The 18,144-nt window shown below is 54.8% G+C and overlaps 6 protein-coding genes across 6 annotated transcripts; all 6 read right to left on the reverse strand.

Annotated features, from left to right (window-relative positions):
- Window positions 1-219: 219 nt before the first annotated feature.
- On the reverse strand, window positions 220-1,639 carry A1O7_06030 (uncharacterized protein; the record flags this gene model as incomplete). Its single annotated transcript, XM_007760036.1, has 3 exons — window positions 220-331; window positions 503-829; window positions 1,029-1,639. 3 exons carry the CDS (start codon window positions 1,637-1,639, stop codon window positions 220-222), a joined length of 1,050 nt encoding a protein of 349 aa, XP_007758226.1.
- A 727-nt stretch (window positions 1,640-2,366) lies between these two features.
- Window positions 2,367-3,687, reverse strand: A1O7_06031 (branched-chain amino acid aminotransferase; the record flags this gene model as incomplete). The annotated part of the gene is made up of 2 exons (XM_007760037.1): window positions 2,367-3,382; window positions 3,429-3,687. 2 exons carry the CDS (start codon window positions 3,685-3,687, stop codon window positions 2,367-2,369), a joined length of 1,275 nt encoding a protein of 424 aa, XP_007758227.1.
- Window positions 3,688-4,222: 535 nt separating this feature from the next.
- A1O7_06032 (uncharacterized protein) lies at window positions 4,223-7,768 on the reverse strand (the record flags this gene model as incomplete). The annotated part of the gene is made up of 1 exon (XM_007760038.1): window positions 4,223-7,768. The coding sequence occupies one exon, from the start codon at window positions 7,766-7,768 to the stop codon at window positions 4,223-4,225; it is 3,546 nt and encodes a 1,181-aa protein (XP_007758228.1).
- A 3,022-nt stretch (window positions 7,769-10,790) lies between these two features.
- On the reverse strand, window positions 10,791-11,918 carry A1O7_06033 (uncharacterized protein; the record flags this gene model as incomplete). Its single annotated transcript, XM_007760039.1, has 1 exon — window positions 10,791-11,918. The coding sequence occupies one exon, from the start codon at window positions 11,916-11,918 to the stop codon at window positions 10,791-10,793; it is 1,128 nt and encodes a 375-aa protein (XP_007758229.1).
- A 941-nt stretch (window positions 11,919-12,859) lies between these two features.
- On the reverse strand, window positions 12,860-14,146 carry A1O7_06034 (5'/3'-nucleotidase SurE; the record flags this gene model as incomplete). Its single annotated transcript, XM_007760040.1, has 4 exons — window positions 12,860-13,232; window positions 13,304-13,520; window positions 13,581-13,833; window positions 13,943-14,146. 4 exons carry the CDS (start codon window positions 14,144-14,146, stop codon window positions 12,860-12,862), a joined length of 1,047 nt encoding a protein of 348 aa, XP_007758230.1.
- Window positions 14,147-14,949: 803 nt separating this feature from the next.
- On the reverse strand, window positions 14,950-17,691 carry A1O7_06035 (SCY1 protein kinase; the record flags this gene model as incomplete). Its single annotated transcript, XM_007760041.1, has 1 exon — window positions 14,950-17,691. One exon carries the CDS (start codon window positions 17,689-17,691, stop codon window positions 14,950-14,952), a length of 2,742 nt encoding a protein of 913 aa, XP_007758231.1.
- Between the last annotated feature and the right edge of the window lie 453 nt (window positions 17,692-18,144).

The raw sequence follows: 18,144 nt of genomic DNA on the forward strand, positions 1-18,144 counted from the left end.
CTGCAAGACACGCCTCTCCCCTGCAAGACACGCCTCTCCCCTGCAAGACACCCCTCTGCCCCTGCAAGACACGCCTCTCCCCTGCAAGACACCCCTCTGCCCCTGCAAGACTCACCCCCGTCTGTGAGACTCCCCCCCGTCCTGCGAAACGAGTAACAACTGCCAAGAGCGAGGTGACGCCCATCGGCCTCAAACCTTGCGAGCATCACACATGACACGTCACACATTCTGCATGACCCCCGGCCTCACGCGCTCCAGCACCTCGCCCACCTCTTTCCACAACTTCTTCTGGACCTCCACACCCTCGGCACTCGTCACGAATCCAGACGGCCTAGAAACGCCGCACAGTCAGTCAGTCATTTGGTCGGTCAATTCTGCATCGGAGAACAATATAACAGGAACACACAAGAGAGAGAGGCTCTGTGCTTGAGAACAATCGGACAGATATCCACATGGAAAACCGCGTCGCGAACGAGGGGGGGCCGCGGCGTGTAATACATACTCGGTCACGGCACAGTCGCTCAAATACTGCCCATGCGTCTCCCTCCCGCCGGCCGCGCCGTGCAGTATCGTTCGGGAACCCACCTCGGCGGACCGCGCGAGGATAGCCCGGAGAGGCGCGAAGAAGAGGCGGAATAAGACGCCGCCTGCGCTGCGCATGATCTCGGTCTTGACGAAGCCGGGGTTGACGACGTTGATGATGATGGTGCCGGGTTTGCGTTTCGCAGAGTCGGCGTCGACGTCGGACTGGGATTCGGACCGAGTGGTACTGATCTGGCTGGCTAGTTCGCGGGCCAGGAGCAGCTGGATCAGTTTGGAGACGTTGTATCTGTGGCAGCAAGTCAGATCAGCCTATTATCGGCGCGTGTGCTCAGGGTCAGGGCGGCGTGAAGAAGCAAACGTGACGACGGTACCTAGGTAGGTAGCAGGTAGGAGGCACCAGAAATAGCACTACGCCGTACCCTACCGCACCGTGCGTAGTACACTCCGTACCCTACCGTACCGTGCGTAGTACACTCCGTACTCACCTATCCTTCATATCCGCCCTCTCCCTGCTCGCCAACTGCTCCAGAATATTGCGCGCCTTCCGTTCAGGAAACGTCGTCATGAAATGCACAAACGACCCGACGAACGTGACGACGCACGCCTTATTGAACCGCAAACTCGTCTCGCGCATCTTAGGGAGAAGCAACACGCTCAAAAACAGGGGCCCCACCACATTCACAGCGATGGTCATCTCAGTACCCTCCACCAACGCGAACTCATACGTCACGATGCCCGCGTTGTTGACCAGGACATCTATCCTGTCGAGAGTCCTCGCCGCGCGGTCCGCGAACGCCTGAATGCTCGCGTACGAGCTGAGATCTAGGTCCCAGACCTCGACGACGCCAGGCCGGCAGCCCGTGGATTGTTCGATCGATGTGGCGGCCAGCTCGCCCTTGCGGCGGCTCCGTACGGCGAGGATGACCTTTCCGGCGTCGAGACGGGCGAAGTGGCGCGCTGATTGGAGGCCCAGACCCGCGTTTGAGCCCGTCACGATGATGGTCTGGCCTGTGTATTTGGTTGAGGGGAGGGCGAGGGGTTTGAATTGGGAGTGGATGAAGTTGGCGACAAACCCGAAACTGACGAGGCTGGTCATGTCGTGAGGCACCAGGGCGGTATTGGGGACTGTTGTGGTTGGAATGGGATCGCGATTGCACCGAATAGCTAGCTACCCGAGTAATTAGGTCGAATGTGATGGTGGCGAGGGATACATACTATCTGCGCAGTACACAATGTGTGTGTTTCGGGACGACCTGAGCAGGGCCGTGATATAGTATTAGTGTGCCTGGCTCGTAAGAACGACTGGAATATTCTCTCGCGTGGTACTGTAGCTAGCACAGCTTGTCGCGTGGACTTATCATGCTCTACTGTACTGAGACGGTGTAGTGTGCTTTTTCACACATGCACGCACCATCGTGATCGTGCAGAAGCTTCCGGGAAGCCGGGCCAGGCATTCGCCATTTTGGCTCGGTGGTGTGAGGTTGTTTTCCGAAAGTCTTCTTTACCCGGCACTGTCGGAGTTCAAAGTACGGAATACAAACTTACTTTGTCGTATGACATTTGGGGGCTTCAAACGCTTATCCAGCACGTGCTTTTTGATGGAAGCCTCCGGTTTATTAGCTGGGGCCGATAATCACGACCAGACAGACGGACTGGCAGGTATTGTACTGTGCACGTATGGCATTCAGAGAACGATGACGTCCGAGTCCAAAGCCGGTGACGGCTTGATAAAATGCTCTCTTGGCAGACCCAGCTATACAAACAGGCTCTAGACGACACAGGTCCAGGCGGCCTCTTTTCGTTCCTGTACTCACACGCACTGCCTACTGAATCTTCACACTCCACGGATGATCCTCATCACCGTACTGGATGCCCTCGATCCAGCCTTTCATCCTGCTGGCTATCTCCCCAGCCTCTTCGGTGGGTTTCAGCCCGCAATCCAGTGTACGATCTCTCCAGACAATCTTGCGTACGGGTGCCACGATGGCTGCGGTGCCCGCGCCAAACACCTCAATCAATCGTCCCTCGCTCTCGGCGTCAGCCAATTCCTGCATCTTCACATAGCGTTCCGCCACGTTCCATCCTTCGGGTTCTAGCCGCTCTCGAGCCAGCGCGAGCACCGAGTCACGCGTCACGCCTTCCAGGATCGTCCCGTCAAGGGGTGCCGTCAGTAGTTCCTTCTGTCCCGTCTCTTTGTTCCTGATGCAGACAAAGAGGTTCATCGTGCCGACCTCGGTGATGTACTCTTCCGGTCCGAACAGCCACAGGTTTTGGTGTAGCCCCTTCTTCGCGGCCTTGAGCTGGGGGACGATGCAGGGCGCGTAGTTTGCGCCGAGCTTCTTGTCGCCGACGCCGCCGGGCCAAGCACGCACAGCGTAGTCCGTCGCTTCCAGCGAGATGGCCTTGAAGCCCGTCGGGTAGTATGGTCCGACGGGCGAGGCGATCACGTAGAGCAGTGCAGAGCCCGGGGGCCCGACACCCAGTGTCCGTTGGGTCCCGATCAGCGTAGGCCGCAGGTATAGTGAATAGCCCTTCTCGGAGGAAATGAACCGCTCGTCCAGCTTGCAGAGCGTGCCGATTAACTCCACCAGCTTGTCGCCATTAAATGTCGGCAACGCAATGCGCGCGGCTGATTTATTCATCCGCTGCATGTTCTTATCTGGCCGGAACAGCCGCAGCGAGTTGTCCTTTTCACACTTGTACGCTTTCATGCCCTCGAAGCATTCGAAGGCGTAGTGGAACACGCAGGTCGCCGGGTCGAGCGAGAGGTTTTGGTACGGCGTTATCCGGGGTGGTAACCATCCTTGAGAAGCCGTCCATTCGATGGACAGCATGTGGTCTGGGAAATGTCAGATCCCGAGTCATGGTTCGCAAGCACAACATACCTGTAAAAGTCCTCCCAAACACAAGGTCCTGGTTCGGCACCAGTGCTTTGGGAGTAATGGTCTTGGTGACGTCGAGTTTTACAGGGTCGATGCCCGGCAGTTTCGAGGACAGGTCATCCTCCACGCGTAGCGACTCTAGCCGTCGTCTCGACGACGAAAAGAATCTAGACGAGGGCGGGAGCCGCAGCGAGTTGTGCTTGAAGGGGGACGAGGTGAGTGCGCGTGCGCAAGGGCTGCGCAATAGCCGGGGAAGCGACATGGTTTTTTCTGTTTTATCGTCCTCTGTTCATGTGGCACGAAGGGGAGAGATATGAGTTCAAGTGGCAGCTGCACCAGTCGACGTGCCACCTCGGAGTCACGATATGAGGAGCAGTCGAGGGAAGGCTAATGTCGAAGGGCGGCCGGGCGTTCGTGGTCAGCCACAATTTCTTGAGACTTAATTTGGTGTTGCTCGTAACTCGTATGTACCTGCCTCCCACCGACATCGGTGTTTCGGCTCCCACGACGCCCACAATTTCCGCCTTTATGCGGCCCCCGGGCACCGCTTTCATAGGCCCGGGGAGTCCCCGTCAACTCCAGACTTCGGAGTGCTTTTGATGCGGCCGACTCTGTAATTACAGTAGTCGATTCGTGTTCCTGATTCTCGACCTATGGATTCGCTAATCGACAAATGAAATGCTACCGCTATGGGAGTATACTGTAAATCCCCAAAGACGAGGTACGGATGCGCAACTCCCGCTCAGCCCGGATACCACTCACTTGACTGGTATCAACGGCACACCATGTGCATCCCCTCAGAAGGGCTGCAATGTCGGCAGGGTGGACTCATCCAGCTTGAAAGCCCACAGACGGCCGACGCTTCCATCGCCGTAGAACGAATCCTCCAGCGCCGGCACGTTGTTGACACCGAAACAATACCACGTGGGAAGCTCGTCCGTGTTCTCGTAGTATTGGATCACGGTTGCACCAGCAGCTGCTGCGTCCCTGATACATAACTCGAGAGCAGTCTGCAGGGTCCAACCTCCGTAGTTGCCGTCTTCGTAAGGGGGGTTGTTGAAGCCAAATACCGTCGTCATCCAGCCGACTCCGCCAGCTGTATCGCCTTGGAGCGACACATGGCACGCATCATAGAACTCCTCATACGTTGTCCCGTTGGCCAGCTGGACCGATCCTGCAAGTTGCGACGGCTCGCACACATCTTGTGACCCGGTGATGGCAAAGCCCCAGACCTTGCCGATAGTCGCGTCGGGATAGAAACTGGCGGTCGTGGCAGGCAGGTCGTTCACCGCAATGCAGTACCACCAATCGTCCGTGCCAATGTAGAACTCGAACAGGTTGCCTCCTTGCGAAATCGTAGTGTCGGCACAATTTTGGACAGCCTCATCGAACGTGTAGCCGGAGTAGCCGGGAGCTTGCCAGTTCGCTGACACGACGCGATTGAGGTTGACGAGGCCACCAGGTGTATTGCCCTGCAAGGACGCGCTGCAGCCCGTGTAGAATTCTGCAAAGATCGTTCCATCTGTTGCGGTAATGTCATTGAGTGGTGCGTTCTGGCACGAGTTCTCCCAGACGAAGCCCCAAACATTGGCCACGTTGGAGTCAGGGTAGAAGGAGGACACATCAACAGTCACATCGTCGACACCCACGCAGATCCAATTCTGATTTGCGTCGACGTAGAACTCAACTGCATTGGCGCCATTGTCAATGGCGAATTGAACACACCGGCTTACGGCGTTGTCGAAAGTGTAGTCCTCCCAATTTGCCGATGCACGCCACATAGTAGCGAACTTGCTGGGGAAGATCCCCAGTCCACCATCTGTCCCACCCTCCATCGACTTGCCACAACCAGTGTAGAAGTTGCGGAAAGTCTGAGTCCTATCGTAGAGAGCGGTGACATCCCCAATCGCAGATGGTGCGCATGAAGGTGGCGGTGTAGTGGTCGAGGTGGTTGAGGCCGTGGTCGTGCTGAAAGTTATAACCGATGTCGTCTCTGATGTCGAAGAGCCAGGGACGTTGATTGGCGATCTGGCATTGGCTCCTGAAATCTTGATGGCTGTGTCCGCCTCGAAATCGTAAGGCTGGAATTCGGTCGACATGTAGATGAAACCACATAGGTTGTTGGTTGGAGCATCTCTGTATTCGATCGAGACAGCATTGCACGAGTCGTCTTCGTTGCATTTAACAATGCAGTCAGCTAGAGTTGCCACATCAGAATAGCTGGAGAAGAAGGTCCATCCGTAATAGCTGCCCTGGCCACAAAGAGTCTCCCATGTGTCTCCATTGGTGTCGGTGACGATTGCCCCATTAATACAGGTAGGCGCTGGGGACGGTGGAGTGGTGATTGGGGTGGGCGTTGGCGAAGGCATCCTGCTAGGTAAGTACCAACCGTACGCATCAGCAATGCCACCATATGGCTGGAACTGTGCCGGATCATTGGTGATGTCGTTCAGAGTCCAGCACACCCATCGGTTGTTGTTGCGGGTATCAGTCTCGAATTCGAAGACTGGCGAGCCATCGCGGTCGGCGACGGAGGCGCAGTCCAGCAAGGCCTCCTCGTACGTGTACTCAGTGCGGAGGTACACATAGAGATTATTGAAATTCAACGACTGCCAGTCCAAGGACAATCCGCATCCAGAGGAGAAAAAGTTGACCCAGGAATTGCCATTTGTGGTTGTCAAAATGTCACCGACTGAGGCGGAAGTTGCCACGCAGTTTGCAGGTGATGTTGTGCTTGTCACACTGGAGGTGGTCGTAGTCGCAGCCGTTGTGGAAGGAGTCGAAGCAGTAACAAGGTTGTACATGTAAAAATTGCCTTGAGGAAGGGAGTATTCGTAGTCGCCTGTCTCATCGTTTTCCAGACCAGCGTCGCAATGCCATTGATTTTCAGTGGGGACCCAGAAAGTCCTAAAAGCTGTCATACCTTGTTGCACAACGAAATTGGCACAGTACTGAATGACCTCGCAGTCAGCCAGGCCAGCAGGGAAGAATGTCGCCCTAGTGTAGACCCAATCGAAGTTGTACTCCACGCATCCAGCCTCAACCTGTGACCATACATGTGAACCCGACGAAACTGATTTCGTACTGCAGAGGCCTGCGCATGTTCCCGTCGCGGTTGCTGAGCTGGAAGTCGTGGTCATGGTCGAGCTTGTGACCGAGGGAGTGGAAAAGATCGCTGACGGCGTGGTAGTATTCGCTTGGTAGCCACCAGTAAGGCAAGTTTTGGAGCTGTCGTTATCGCTGCAGTACCCCTGAGGACCAGTGCCAGTGAATGAGGCGGTCAGGCAGTATGACCATTCGCCATATGCAGCACACTCCGAATCCCACATACACGGTCTGTCGTAGTAGAAAGTGTAAGCGCACATGTTCTGTCCTCCTTGTACACGATTGAAGCATTGGCATTCCTGAACGCTGTCGTAGATGTACACATCGGGGCAGTGTACGTGGTCGAAGTAGCTACTATCAGGTGTGCAGACTGGTGCACTTGCGGGCACAGTAGCCATGACACCAATGGTAGTGGTCGTCGAAGTCGCCGTCGTGGAGCTAGAGGAAGTAGTTGTGGTGCTTGGACCGTCACCATCACCCACCACTCTCATGGCATTCATCGTGAAAACTGTCGAGTCGTCGACGAAAATGCCCTCGTCTGCCACTAGACCGTTCCAAAAGCCACAGCGAAATTTGAAGTCCACTGATGACTGAGAGTAAGTCCATACAGAGGCGCCAACCTGCTCCGCGTTCGCCACGCATTGCCTTAGGAAGGCAGTGGGGTCACGGTCGTAGCCATCATCGCCTGCAGTGGCTATGGAGTTGGTGGTGCCGAGAGTTGCAGGAATGGCAGCATGACAGCTGTAGAAGAATTGCGTGTATTGAGTGCCTTCTGGTGCTGTCTGATCTTCCAATGGTAGGATGGAGCAGTTCGGGCCGCTTGTCTCCTCGGTCCTCGTTGCGGTGGTTGTGCTGGTAGTCGCCGTCCCTTCAGAGGTTGTGCTGTCAAACGAGGTGGTACTGCTGGTTGAGACGTAGACTATAGTGGTAAGACTCGTAGAGCTGGTAGTGACAGTCGTGGTGGTCAACGAGGATGATTCAATGATAGAAGTAGCATCAACAGTGGTTGAGCTCAGATCTGGAGTAATTGACGCTGTAGTGGTCGACAAGGAAGAGCTAGTGGAAGAAGTAGCATCAACCGTGGCGGAGGTCGAACCTAGAGTCGTGGAGGTCGTCGTTTGAGGTGAAGGTGTTATCGAACTAGCGACGTCGGTATTATACGTGGCTGGGTCCGTGTTCGGCACAGGAGTAACAGGAGCACAGCCACTGTCCGTCGCACCACCAACACTGACGGACATCACGTTGTTGGCACCAACGCAGAACCCAGCTCCCGGCAAGACAAGAGCGCCACCACTGAATGACCATATAATTGTTGTTGGCATTGCTGACACTGATGAATAGATCATCAAAGGAGAAGTCCCTGGGTTGCCACTGAAGCCAACGACCAACCCAGTGCCGAAAATCATCAGCACGCCATCGGAAGTGAGGACGAAGGACACAGCATCAGCTTCAGAGGTTACACGCGTTAGTGCTCCATTGACATAACCAACCACCGAAATGTCTCGCTTGTGCTTGTTGGGGTCGGCGGAGTTGAGCTGAATGGAGAAGGGTTGACCAAATGTAGGACTCGACGGATCTGCGGACGAAGTGGTAGAAGAGGTGTCTAGGGTGGTCGCGGTCGTGGTCGTCGTGCTCGTAGCGCTGGTTTGACTGGCATCAGAAACTGACGTCGTTGGGCTAGACTGTGCTTCATCAACAGACGTCGTGCTAGGAACAGTTTCGTGATCAGCGGTCGTCGTTGTCGAGCTTGGTAATGAGCACCCTGCAGCAGGTACTGTGATTGTCCGCACCTCGAGAACACCTCGCTTCTTCAGCGTGGTCGTAATGGTCTCCACTGAGCATTCCGACGTCGTCGAGCTTGGTAATGAGCACCCTGCAGCAGGTACTGTGATTGTCCGCACCTCGAGAACACCTCGCTTCTTCAGCGTAGTCGTGATGGTCTCCACTGAGCATTCCGACGAAGTAGTCGTATCGGGCACCGTGCTTGTGGTGGTTGTAGTGAGGGTAGAAGTTGCTGCCAGAGTTGTTGTGCCACCCAAGCTAGAGATCGAGGATGTCGCCTGCGTCGTTGTTGTCATGCCGGAGCTAGAAAGTGTAGTCGTATCCGTGGTGCTCGGCTCAACAATAGGCGATGAGCTGGTAGGTGTGCTGGTTGAGATTGTGGTACTTGCAGAAGAAACAGGGCAGCCATCCGTGGTGGCAATAAGACTGAATGCTGTGCCGTCGCACAGCGTCCCTGCGAAGGCTGCATAGATAACTCCACCACCTCGCATGCAAAGCGAAACGTCAGGGTGGTAGAGGCTTCCATCGTCACTGATCGACCAGCCGTCCGTCAAAGACGCTCCGCTAATACCGTTGATGAATTCGAAGAGCTGCAGTCCAAATGCTCGAGGAGCTCCGAGAACAAGTCCGTCACTATACCTTCGCAGTGCACCTTCAGGTGACAACGACAACTGCACGGCCCGATTGCACCCAGAGGCCAAAACACCAGCGCCATCTCCGATCGTCAAATATTTGGTATCTCGTCGACGAAGTCTACCTCCAAAGTTTGCAGTACACAGGAAGGGTGTGCCAGGCTGGATCGGACCTCCACTACTAGCTGTGGTCGTGGTCGCTGGTGAAGAAGTAGTGGACGTTCTCGTGGACGTAGACTCTGATGTGGCTGTGGCGGTCAGCGAAGAAGTAGTAGACGAGCTTGTGGAGGAAGACTTCGATGTAGTCGTGGCTGCTGGTGAAGAAGTAGTAGACAAGCTCGTGGATTGGGATGCCGATGTGGTCGGCGCTGCTGATGACGAAGTGATAGAGGTATGCGTGGAGGTCGACTGTGATGTGGTGGAGCTAGTTGATGTCGTCGACTCGGACCACGAAATGCTAGTCGTTCTTTCAAATCGATGAGCAGAAGTAGAGGTCCAGCTAGGAGAGGTGGAGGCCAATCCGGAAGTAGTTGCCGTAGCCGTATCCCGCAAGGTGGTAATAGATGTCGAAGATTTCGACCAGGTGTGTGGGTAAGAATGCGAACTTGATGTGTCGGTCAGGGCTCTCGACGACTGCGAAACGGCACCGTCCCAATCATTCCAACCGTGCCCACCAGATGGCTCAGCAGGCGAGGTAGGATACGTGGTGCCGACACTGACCGAGGTAGTCGTATCGCAAGGGCACGTAAAGACAAATCTAGTGAGGGTCTCTGTGGTGGTGGTATCGTCGTGAGACGGCACCTTGAATGAATGAGCGGACGCCGCAAGGGCTAGCGCGACTGTGAAGTGTAGCAAGCCCATGACAGCTATTTTGTGAACAAATGAAGGACGAAGGTCAGTACTCAGGAATCAGTGCATTGTTGGGATGGCCTGAAGGAGAGAGCTCGAAGGTGAGCACAGCAGAAAAGCCAGCTTTTACTGTACGCTTTGTCGCCTACCTGTACCAGCTCCGCCAAAGCCATCGGTCCGTCACGACACCGGATCCACGCATTTGATCCCCACATCAAATCCCCTTTGATCGAGAAGGGAAGCGTCAACATGGCGGCTCCGAGCATATTGAGCTGGAAGCGGGGTCTGGTTGTCTCGAGAATAGGGAGTAGCGGGTGGTGGAAATAAGGAAAGGAGGTTTTTCCAACGAGAATGTAAAGCGTGGCTTGCGTAGAAGAAGTGGCGCTGGCCAGAACAGGAGGGCGAACCCACGTGGCTGAACCCTAAGCGGCCGCTCCGGCGGCGTTGAGTCCCTGCAGGAACACGCGAGATGCAGTCCGCGAGATCCAGATCTAGATAGCCTCACGTGGCGTGCTCAAAACAAGACCACACTATGTGCCAACGGCCCCTGTCGGCCACATGTAAGCGTTATTGTTGACAAGCGCGTAAACGGCAGGACCTTTGGCTGAATTTCATCTGCTCTGCGAATGGCGTCTGTCACCGTTTGAGACAGCATGGGCTCTGCACAGTCGACGAATGGAATGAGTACGCTGGGCGGCTACACAGGCAGACAGGTGCTCGGTGTCGGTGATGAATTGGTTTGAAGTGAGGTCTGAGTGTTCTCTGATCCCAACATCAGGACTTCACTCTTCCGGCTCATATTTTCTGGGGTCCCGACATGGTATGTCTACTAGTTGCAAGACTCTCACTGTGTTGTGAGAGGCCTGTACTTCGTAATCTTGCGCAGCTCCTGCACGCTCAGCTGGGGTGAGCATAGGGCGGCATCACCGTCGTTAAATGCCTTTCCCCGCCGAACTCGAGACCCTGCAGCACTTCATCATCAACCCAGCCTCGACACCTACTTTTTACGCGCACAGCCAGGAACTAACGTGCAACCTTCCATGACCTTAACGCCAGTCCCATACAGCGTCACATAGCCCTCCCCCGTCGCCGAGTTCGTCACCTCCGCACCACCCGTCCGCGCAGAGACCTGCTTCACCTTCATGGACGACTTCTGCAACGCCGCACCCCAATATGGTATCAAGACGCAATACGTCGAGCCTGTTGCTTGATCTGCAGCACGCATCGTGTTAGCAGTGGCAGCGACGGTGGAGCTCAACATTTCAGCATCCAGCATTTGATACTCAATCACGGACGTACCTTCGCTCCCGTACGCAAACACGCGCTTCACAAAATCCACTCCATACCTAGCACCCGCGCTCGTGATGATCTGACTCCTCGTTCCCGGAGGAGAAGCCTCCATCAACGCCACCGCATCGATTTCCATATTCCCCGCCGAGAAGTCGACGTCCGCGCCGAGCTCGATGACAAGGTCCATCAAGGCGTTCCTGCCGAGAGCTAGAACTTGGGCCGACTCAATACCCAGCGCTGTTGCGATCCTCCGCCGCAGATCCAGGTCCTCTGTGAACCACCGGTCCACAGGCTGGGCCGGGATCTCCAGCTGCATGGTCCTCGCCACACCGTAGTCACGACGTAGGTCAACGTCGAGTCGGTCCACATTGTTAATTCTCGCGGTATGCTCCTCTCCCTCGGGACGCACCTGCGCATCAACCACAATCCCTCCCACGGTCTGGAATCGCATGGTCGGGATACCAGAGGGGTAGCCCTCCGCAGAACAGCTAAGCAGATACGCCGCTCCCACGATCCCATGCCCGCAGAACGGCTCCTCCTTGGACGGCGTGAACGATCGGATCAAGTAGCGCGTGGAGGCATCTTTGCCTGGATCTGAGTCTCGCGTGCCATTGCACTTGTCGCCTTTGCCCGGATGATCCAGCCGCACGAAAATCGTCTCGGACTGATTCAACTCCCTTGCCACGGCCTGCAAGACCGGATCGTCAGGCCACTCTGTGAACTCGGCCTCATCGACACCTTGATGCCGCCCGTCGAGTACGAACACGGGCGTCGGATTGCCTTTAAACGCTTCCTCGGTCATCGTGTCGATCATGGCCTGCGAGCGAAATGACATCTTAGCACAGACTCCAAAGCATACATGCACACGGCGTTTGAGATGGGCGCCGATGTCCGTACACCACAATCAGTTCTCTGGTGGACTGGCAGGGTGACGTGATATTTCATGGATGCCGGCCAGACAGGAGGAAGGACGGGCGGTTGACGGACGGACGTACATAATGCCATAGTCTGGGGCCTTCTCTTTCCTTTGACGACCCTGCCGACGACATACTGGACCGTCCGGAGTATAGCCTTGTATGTTGTGTGTGCGTGTGAGTATACGTGATCAGTAGTACGGAGCTGCGAGCTGGGAAATTGTAGCGTGATGTATATCTAGAATCCCCGCCGACCTATCCACGGGGTACATGGGCATGCAGTCTGGGATGGCGATATCGCTATACCTTCGGGAGGAGAGAATAGGGTTGTGACGCTCCGGATTCCTTATAACTGACACTTGGAATAGATCTTGGTGCATCTACAAGACTCCATCTCAAAGGTGTTACTCCGTACACGCGAGCTGCTTGATATCAAGGTATGTCCAAGCTGGGGCAAGAGATCCGGCGTGGACCCACACCACCCTTCCGTCCCTTGCTTGGCTTGCGTCGGTTTGCGTGTGACTCTCTTTTGCGTGTCCGCCAGGTCTGCATTCGCCCATTATACATAATTGTGGTACCTAAGACCTGGCTGGATGTCTTCCGTATGATCATTAAATATCTTTGGGGGCGTATTTACACTGTTGTGCCCGAGCTGCGTCCGTGTCTTTGTTGCGGCAATCGAACGCGTATTTTATGCCCCTATCTGGCAAACTACGCATGCATTATCATCGTCTCGTCCTCATCCTCTATACCCACGAAGCAAACCTAAGCTTCCCGCAGAGGATGTCTCGCAGCAGCAGCTTCTCCTGTGAAATCGTTAGTTATCGGTCAGACACCACGGCTCGGCCCTCGATTGTTCCGGTTACTCACTGCTCTCGGTCTCCCGGACCTTCAGCATCATCTTGGCGTCCGGGTTTTCATATGCCACTAACGGCTGCAGTGCTGCTCGGACCGAGTCTTGCGCGGCACCCAGCGGCGCATCCGTGTCGATCGTGAAGACCGAAACGGCACCGAAGCAGCCGTTGTCGACGATGGGAGTCTCGCCGGGCAAGGCGCAGTTGCCGTTGATGCACACGTTGTTACCTTCCGTGATCAGGTTCTGGTACGAGAAGATGCCGGACGTGGCGTTCCATACGGCCTTGTCGGTCGTGCCGCCGCCGCCCAGCCGGGTCTGGATGAACGGCGGGTTGACGCAGGAGGCGTTGGTCAAGGAAGTGATAAACGGGGTGTTGACACTGCATCGTGTAAGTGTGCTTTGTGGCGCCACGCACATGCGAGGCATTACCCCAGCTCAGGAGAGACTTACTTGAGGCCATAGCCCAGAGGCAGAATGCGGTCCTTCCCACGAGTGGCGTTAACGAGCTGGTTGACCAGGTTGGTGGCCAGTTGCGCTTGAATGGTGGCCGGGTCGGGATAGCCCGAGGTCGTGGTCTTGTTGATCCACGTGTAGGAGCGCTGCTCACTGTTGGCACCCGAGAAGGCGATGCCGGGCAGGTTGCGTTGGATTGCAGCGTAGGTGCCGGCTGTGATCGCATGTTAGCGCGGTGTGTCCAAATCTAGACACAGAAGAAGGTCTCGCGCACCGATCGTTCCGGAGAGCGTGTAATAAAAGTATCCTTGATTTAGGCCGAAGTTTGGTCCTCCGACATACAAGTCGATGGATCGGTTGCCATAGAAGTTGGGAATGACATAGTCGAGAGAGACATAGGTGACGGCAGCTGGTGTTCCATTGTAGTACCAGATATCAGGGTCATTAGGATCGCGGCCGATTGAGGGTGCTCCAGCCGGGATGAGGTTGAACTCTGAGTTGACAGCGAGCGACTTGTTGCTGGTGAACTGTAGACGAGTCAAAACCAGACAAAGAGAGAGTAGGGCTGATATGGGCCCTGCTTTGGACAAACTACAGGCTTCACGCGACAAAGCCCTGGGAACAAGGAGAACTTACGACTGATCGGCCACCCATGCCGCTCTGGTTGTCGGCTGGTGCCACCATGATGACCTGATGCCCGCTCTCCTTCAACAAGCGATAGAACTCTCGGACCTGGGCACTTCCAAACCCATCGTCGTTACCCAAGAGGATGGAGATGGCGGACGATGTGCCAATAAAGGCTGAAGCGGCGACCGCGGCGGAAAGAAGTGAAAACTTCATGGCTTTGTCGGTCGACGAGACAATGAGGTGGTTGAGCTACAATGGAGCAAAAGCCTGCAGAGCGTGTTTGAAGCTCCCAGACTGGCGAGCTCCCGGCAATATATAGGGCTGCATAAATCCAACGGGTGGTCGGGAAGCTTCCTCTCCAACTGTGTAGGAATCAAGTTAGAGGTGCAGCAATAGGCCGCAGCCGACGAAGCTTGCCAACGACCAAGCCGTCAACGTCTATCATGATGTAAAGTCGCATCTGGCTGAACACGTGGGTGGAATGCTTCTGGTGGCATCGAAGTGGTGAGTATTGATTGAGCTGCCGGATCTGGTTAACCCCGATGGCAAACGAAACATCGTGCCCAAACCATTGGCTCGCGGTAAGCCTTGCACTTGGCTAGAAGTCAAGCCCTTCGATCGGCGCCCCCAAAAAGCTTCTAGGAACCCGTAGGCTGCCCGGGTTTAGACTGAGAGCACCAGAAAGTGTCCCGGAAGTGAAGCCATTGGTAAGATTCTTTTCAGGAACAATCTGCCGAGTCCTCCACGCGGCATCGTCCTGTGCATCTACAGGTGAGTCGTGCCGTTGGTGGGCCAAGGCATGATTTGGTAATCCAATCCTTTGTGCTTGATTCTTTGCCAATCAGATGCCCAAATGCTTGATATCGGAAAAGACCTCAATCATCGACGATAATGGCCGATCCTATGTAGCTTCGAGTACGTTCCCTGTAGTCTTGCTACCACAAACAGTCATAGCCACCAGCTTACTGAAAGCACGAAGATATTGTCAGCGATCCAGCCCCAGTGAATGCCGCGCCTCAAAGAAGCGATTCATATTTGTCTAGACCGGTTTTCTTTTGCTGAGACAGCGGCTGTTGAGGTTGCAGTACGTTCATCGATCCGCCGAAGCCACTAAAACCAGTGCCGGGCTGCGAGGACATTCCAACGTTATTGTACCCCGGCCGCGGCCAGACACTTGCCTGTGTGCTCACTCCAGGGGGCGGGGCTATACTAGGTGTGAGCACTGAGTTCGGCGACTGTTGGGGGCCTGGCGGCGGTGGAAGCTGCCAGGTCGGATTTGATGAGACCGCTGGCGGAGACATCGAGCTTGGAGGGTTGGAAAGGTAGTTCGTAGGATGCTTCGCCTGCTGCTGGCTTTGAACAGACACGGGCGAGTGTGAGTGAACTCCCCAGACAGAGGCTGTTGATGGCTGCAGAGGTTGGAGACTGGAAAACGCCGAAACGCCGACGTCCGGTGTGATTGATCGAGACATTGGTTGCGGCTGCAGAAAAGGCAGAGACGATGTTGTTTGATTAGACGCCATCTTCGCGTTCGTGGCGTTTGCTGGAGCCCATGAGAAGGAGGGTGGGTTCTGAGTAAGTTTTTGCCCTTCGGAGAGAACGCCTGCGAAGACATCAATCTTGTCAGCGTTCTTACTTCCAAGCACGAGCTTCTCGAAGTCGTCTTCCGTGCTACCGAGCTGATTCCCCTCTGTTGTTCCATTAGTCGGCGCGAACGGCAATGTAGACTTCCCCTTGGGCTCAGATGCTCTGCTCGAGGAGAGTTCTTGCAATTTACGAAGTTGTTCTCGTTCGATCTTCGCCGATAGTGCCTTGATGACATCCATGAATGACTTGAACTGGTTAAGGTCGAGCAGAGGACCCAGGCTGAAATTCCAGAGGATGGGCAAGACATCAAGGGCCAAGAATTCCGTGTCTGCGACAGTGCCAATCTGGCGGAAAACCTTCAGAGCGGCCATCATCACTGCCGGCTCCTTGGTCTTGATGGCCTTCAAGAGTGGGACCACTCTCTCCTGCATCGTAAATTTGTCGAGGCTTGAGACATTCTTGCCCTGCCTTTCTGGCTCGAGCTTGCCAGAATAATCATCCATGTCATTCTCAATTCGAGCCGTCGATACTCCGCACAGCACGCCCAATGCTTCAAGGCCACGAATTTTGATGCTCAAACTGTTCGTCTTACTGAAGACGCTAGCAACCACGGGGAAGACGTCATGCTTCACTGTTGAGAAATCAAGCAATGGCAGAATGATCGGTAGCGTTTGGAGGGCAGCATCGGTCAAGGAATGCGTGGAAGACTCCATCGCCATAAAGACTATCGGCAACAGGTCGTCCTTGAACTGCTTTGCCAAGCAATTGTCGGCGATAAGCTGGACGTTGCTGAGCGTCGACAATAGAGCGGCTTCCTTGCTACTATCCCTATCTTCAGACTTGGATTTCGCCAAGAATATGTCTCGCATCCTCGGGAGCACCTTGTCCGCCATGATTTCCTTGCTGGAAGGGATGATTTTGACGATATGGAAGATGTTCTGCATTATCAAGGGCAAGAGCTCGCGGTCCTTCATCTCATCAAGCAGCACACCAAGTATCTTCTTACCCAGTACCGAAGGCGGAAATTGAGGCATCACTCGACCGAGGCCTTTCATAAATTGTGTCTTCTCGGCCGGAGTCTTCGCTGGGAAGGCGTCCAGGAACCGTATGGTGTTCACCAAGATATTATCAAAATACTGCGACTGTTGGAATTCGGTTGCTGTCATTCGCTGCGCCGGCCGCCTGGTCAACATCCTGGGAAGTGTAACATTGAGCTCGCGCGGTAAAGCATCTTCTGAAAGGAAATTGTTGGCACTGGTAGGCACAGTTGAAGCATTGCTGAAGATCTTCTTATACGTCGACTGATTTCCATGAGTTTCAATAGGCGATCTGTGCGGATGTCTGTAGCATGCTAAGACAACCATGCCTAAGGAGAATATATCGGCCAAGACATTGATGTTAGTGTCGAGCACGAAATCGGGCGAGGTATAATCGAGGTCCAACTGCACAGATCGTGGTATTCGAGAATCATGATACAGGACCTCGGAAAGCGGGATTTGCGGAACAGGCTGATGTCCTTCGGCTCCATCGGGCGGTCCTGCAAAACCAAGCCCTGAGATTTTCCAGTCCGATTTCGCATTGATTATGATGGCATCTGGGTTCAAGTTTCCATGAACAAGCTTGGCAGAATCGTGGAGGAACTCCAATCCTTTAGCCACCTGGAGCAAACCTTTCTGGATCTCCAACTCATCCATGTCTATGTCTTGTAATGCTCTCGAAACGGTGCCATCATTAGACGCGGATCTCGAGATGCCTCTGTCAGGTTGGCCACCAGTTCTGTCTTTTTGTGCCAGCGCTGCAGCTAAGGAGCACAAAACAGGCTCTGTCGCAAACATCAACCCACCGCTGCGAGTCTCCTCGACGGGCTCTACCAGTTGCAAGATCGAAGGGTGACGCAGCCGAGCCAGACTGCTGGCTTCTTTTTTCAGTCTCTCGATCACCTCATCCTGGACCTTGCGCACCGAGGCGGCACTAGTAGCACGTGCTCCAAACCCGCTGCTGGTGATATCGAGAGACTTTCTGTCAAAAATGAACACCGAGACTTGGGCGCCGGTATTCTTCTTCTTGGCATCGAATATGGTCCAGACGCCAGCCGTGGCAGAGGGCTGTTTGGACAGTTCATAATTTGACGTGATATTTGATGTGAATGACTTGAAGGCGGATGAGAACATTGGCGGCTAGATTCGGACATGAGAAGGCTGCTATCTCACAAGCAATGGCAGATGGGGATGAAGAATTCCAAGAGAACAATGCCGAATTTAGCCGAGAGCTAGCGCTTGATCCAATGGTGGCTAGCACAGACAGGTAATTACTACTCACTTCGTTGTTCACACCTCCACGACCCGGAGTCTGATGGATGAGATGGGACTGAGACTCAAGATCCGTAACCTGATTAATTAGGTTTGCTACCTAGACCTTGGAGAACGGACTGCCAAGATCACCAAAGATCGGCGGATATGCTTCGCAGTAGTGCAAGCACCAGCCCTACGGAGGATCACAAATATTGGACAGCAGCAGCGGCTGAGGCCGAAAATACCCGGGTAATTCCGTACCTCGGCCGATGTGGTGGAGACCTTCTCTGCCTCCGCTTCACCTCTGCTTCACTTACCTCTCTTGCCAACTGC

This window comes from Cladophialophora yegresii (genome assembly GCF_000585515.1).
Source record: "Cladophialophora yegresii CBS 114405 chromosome Unknown aczIN-supercont1.4, whole genome shotgun sequence".
Lineage (NCBI taxonomy): Eukaryota > Fungi > Ascomycota > Eurotiomycetes > Chaetothyriales > Herpotrichiellaceae > Cladophialophora > Cladophialophora yegresii.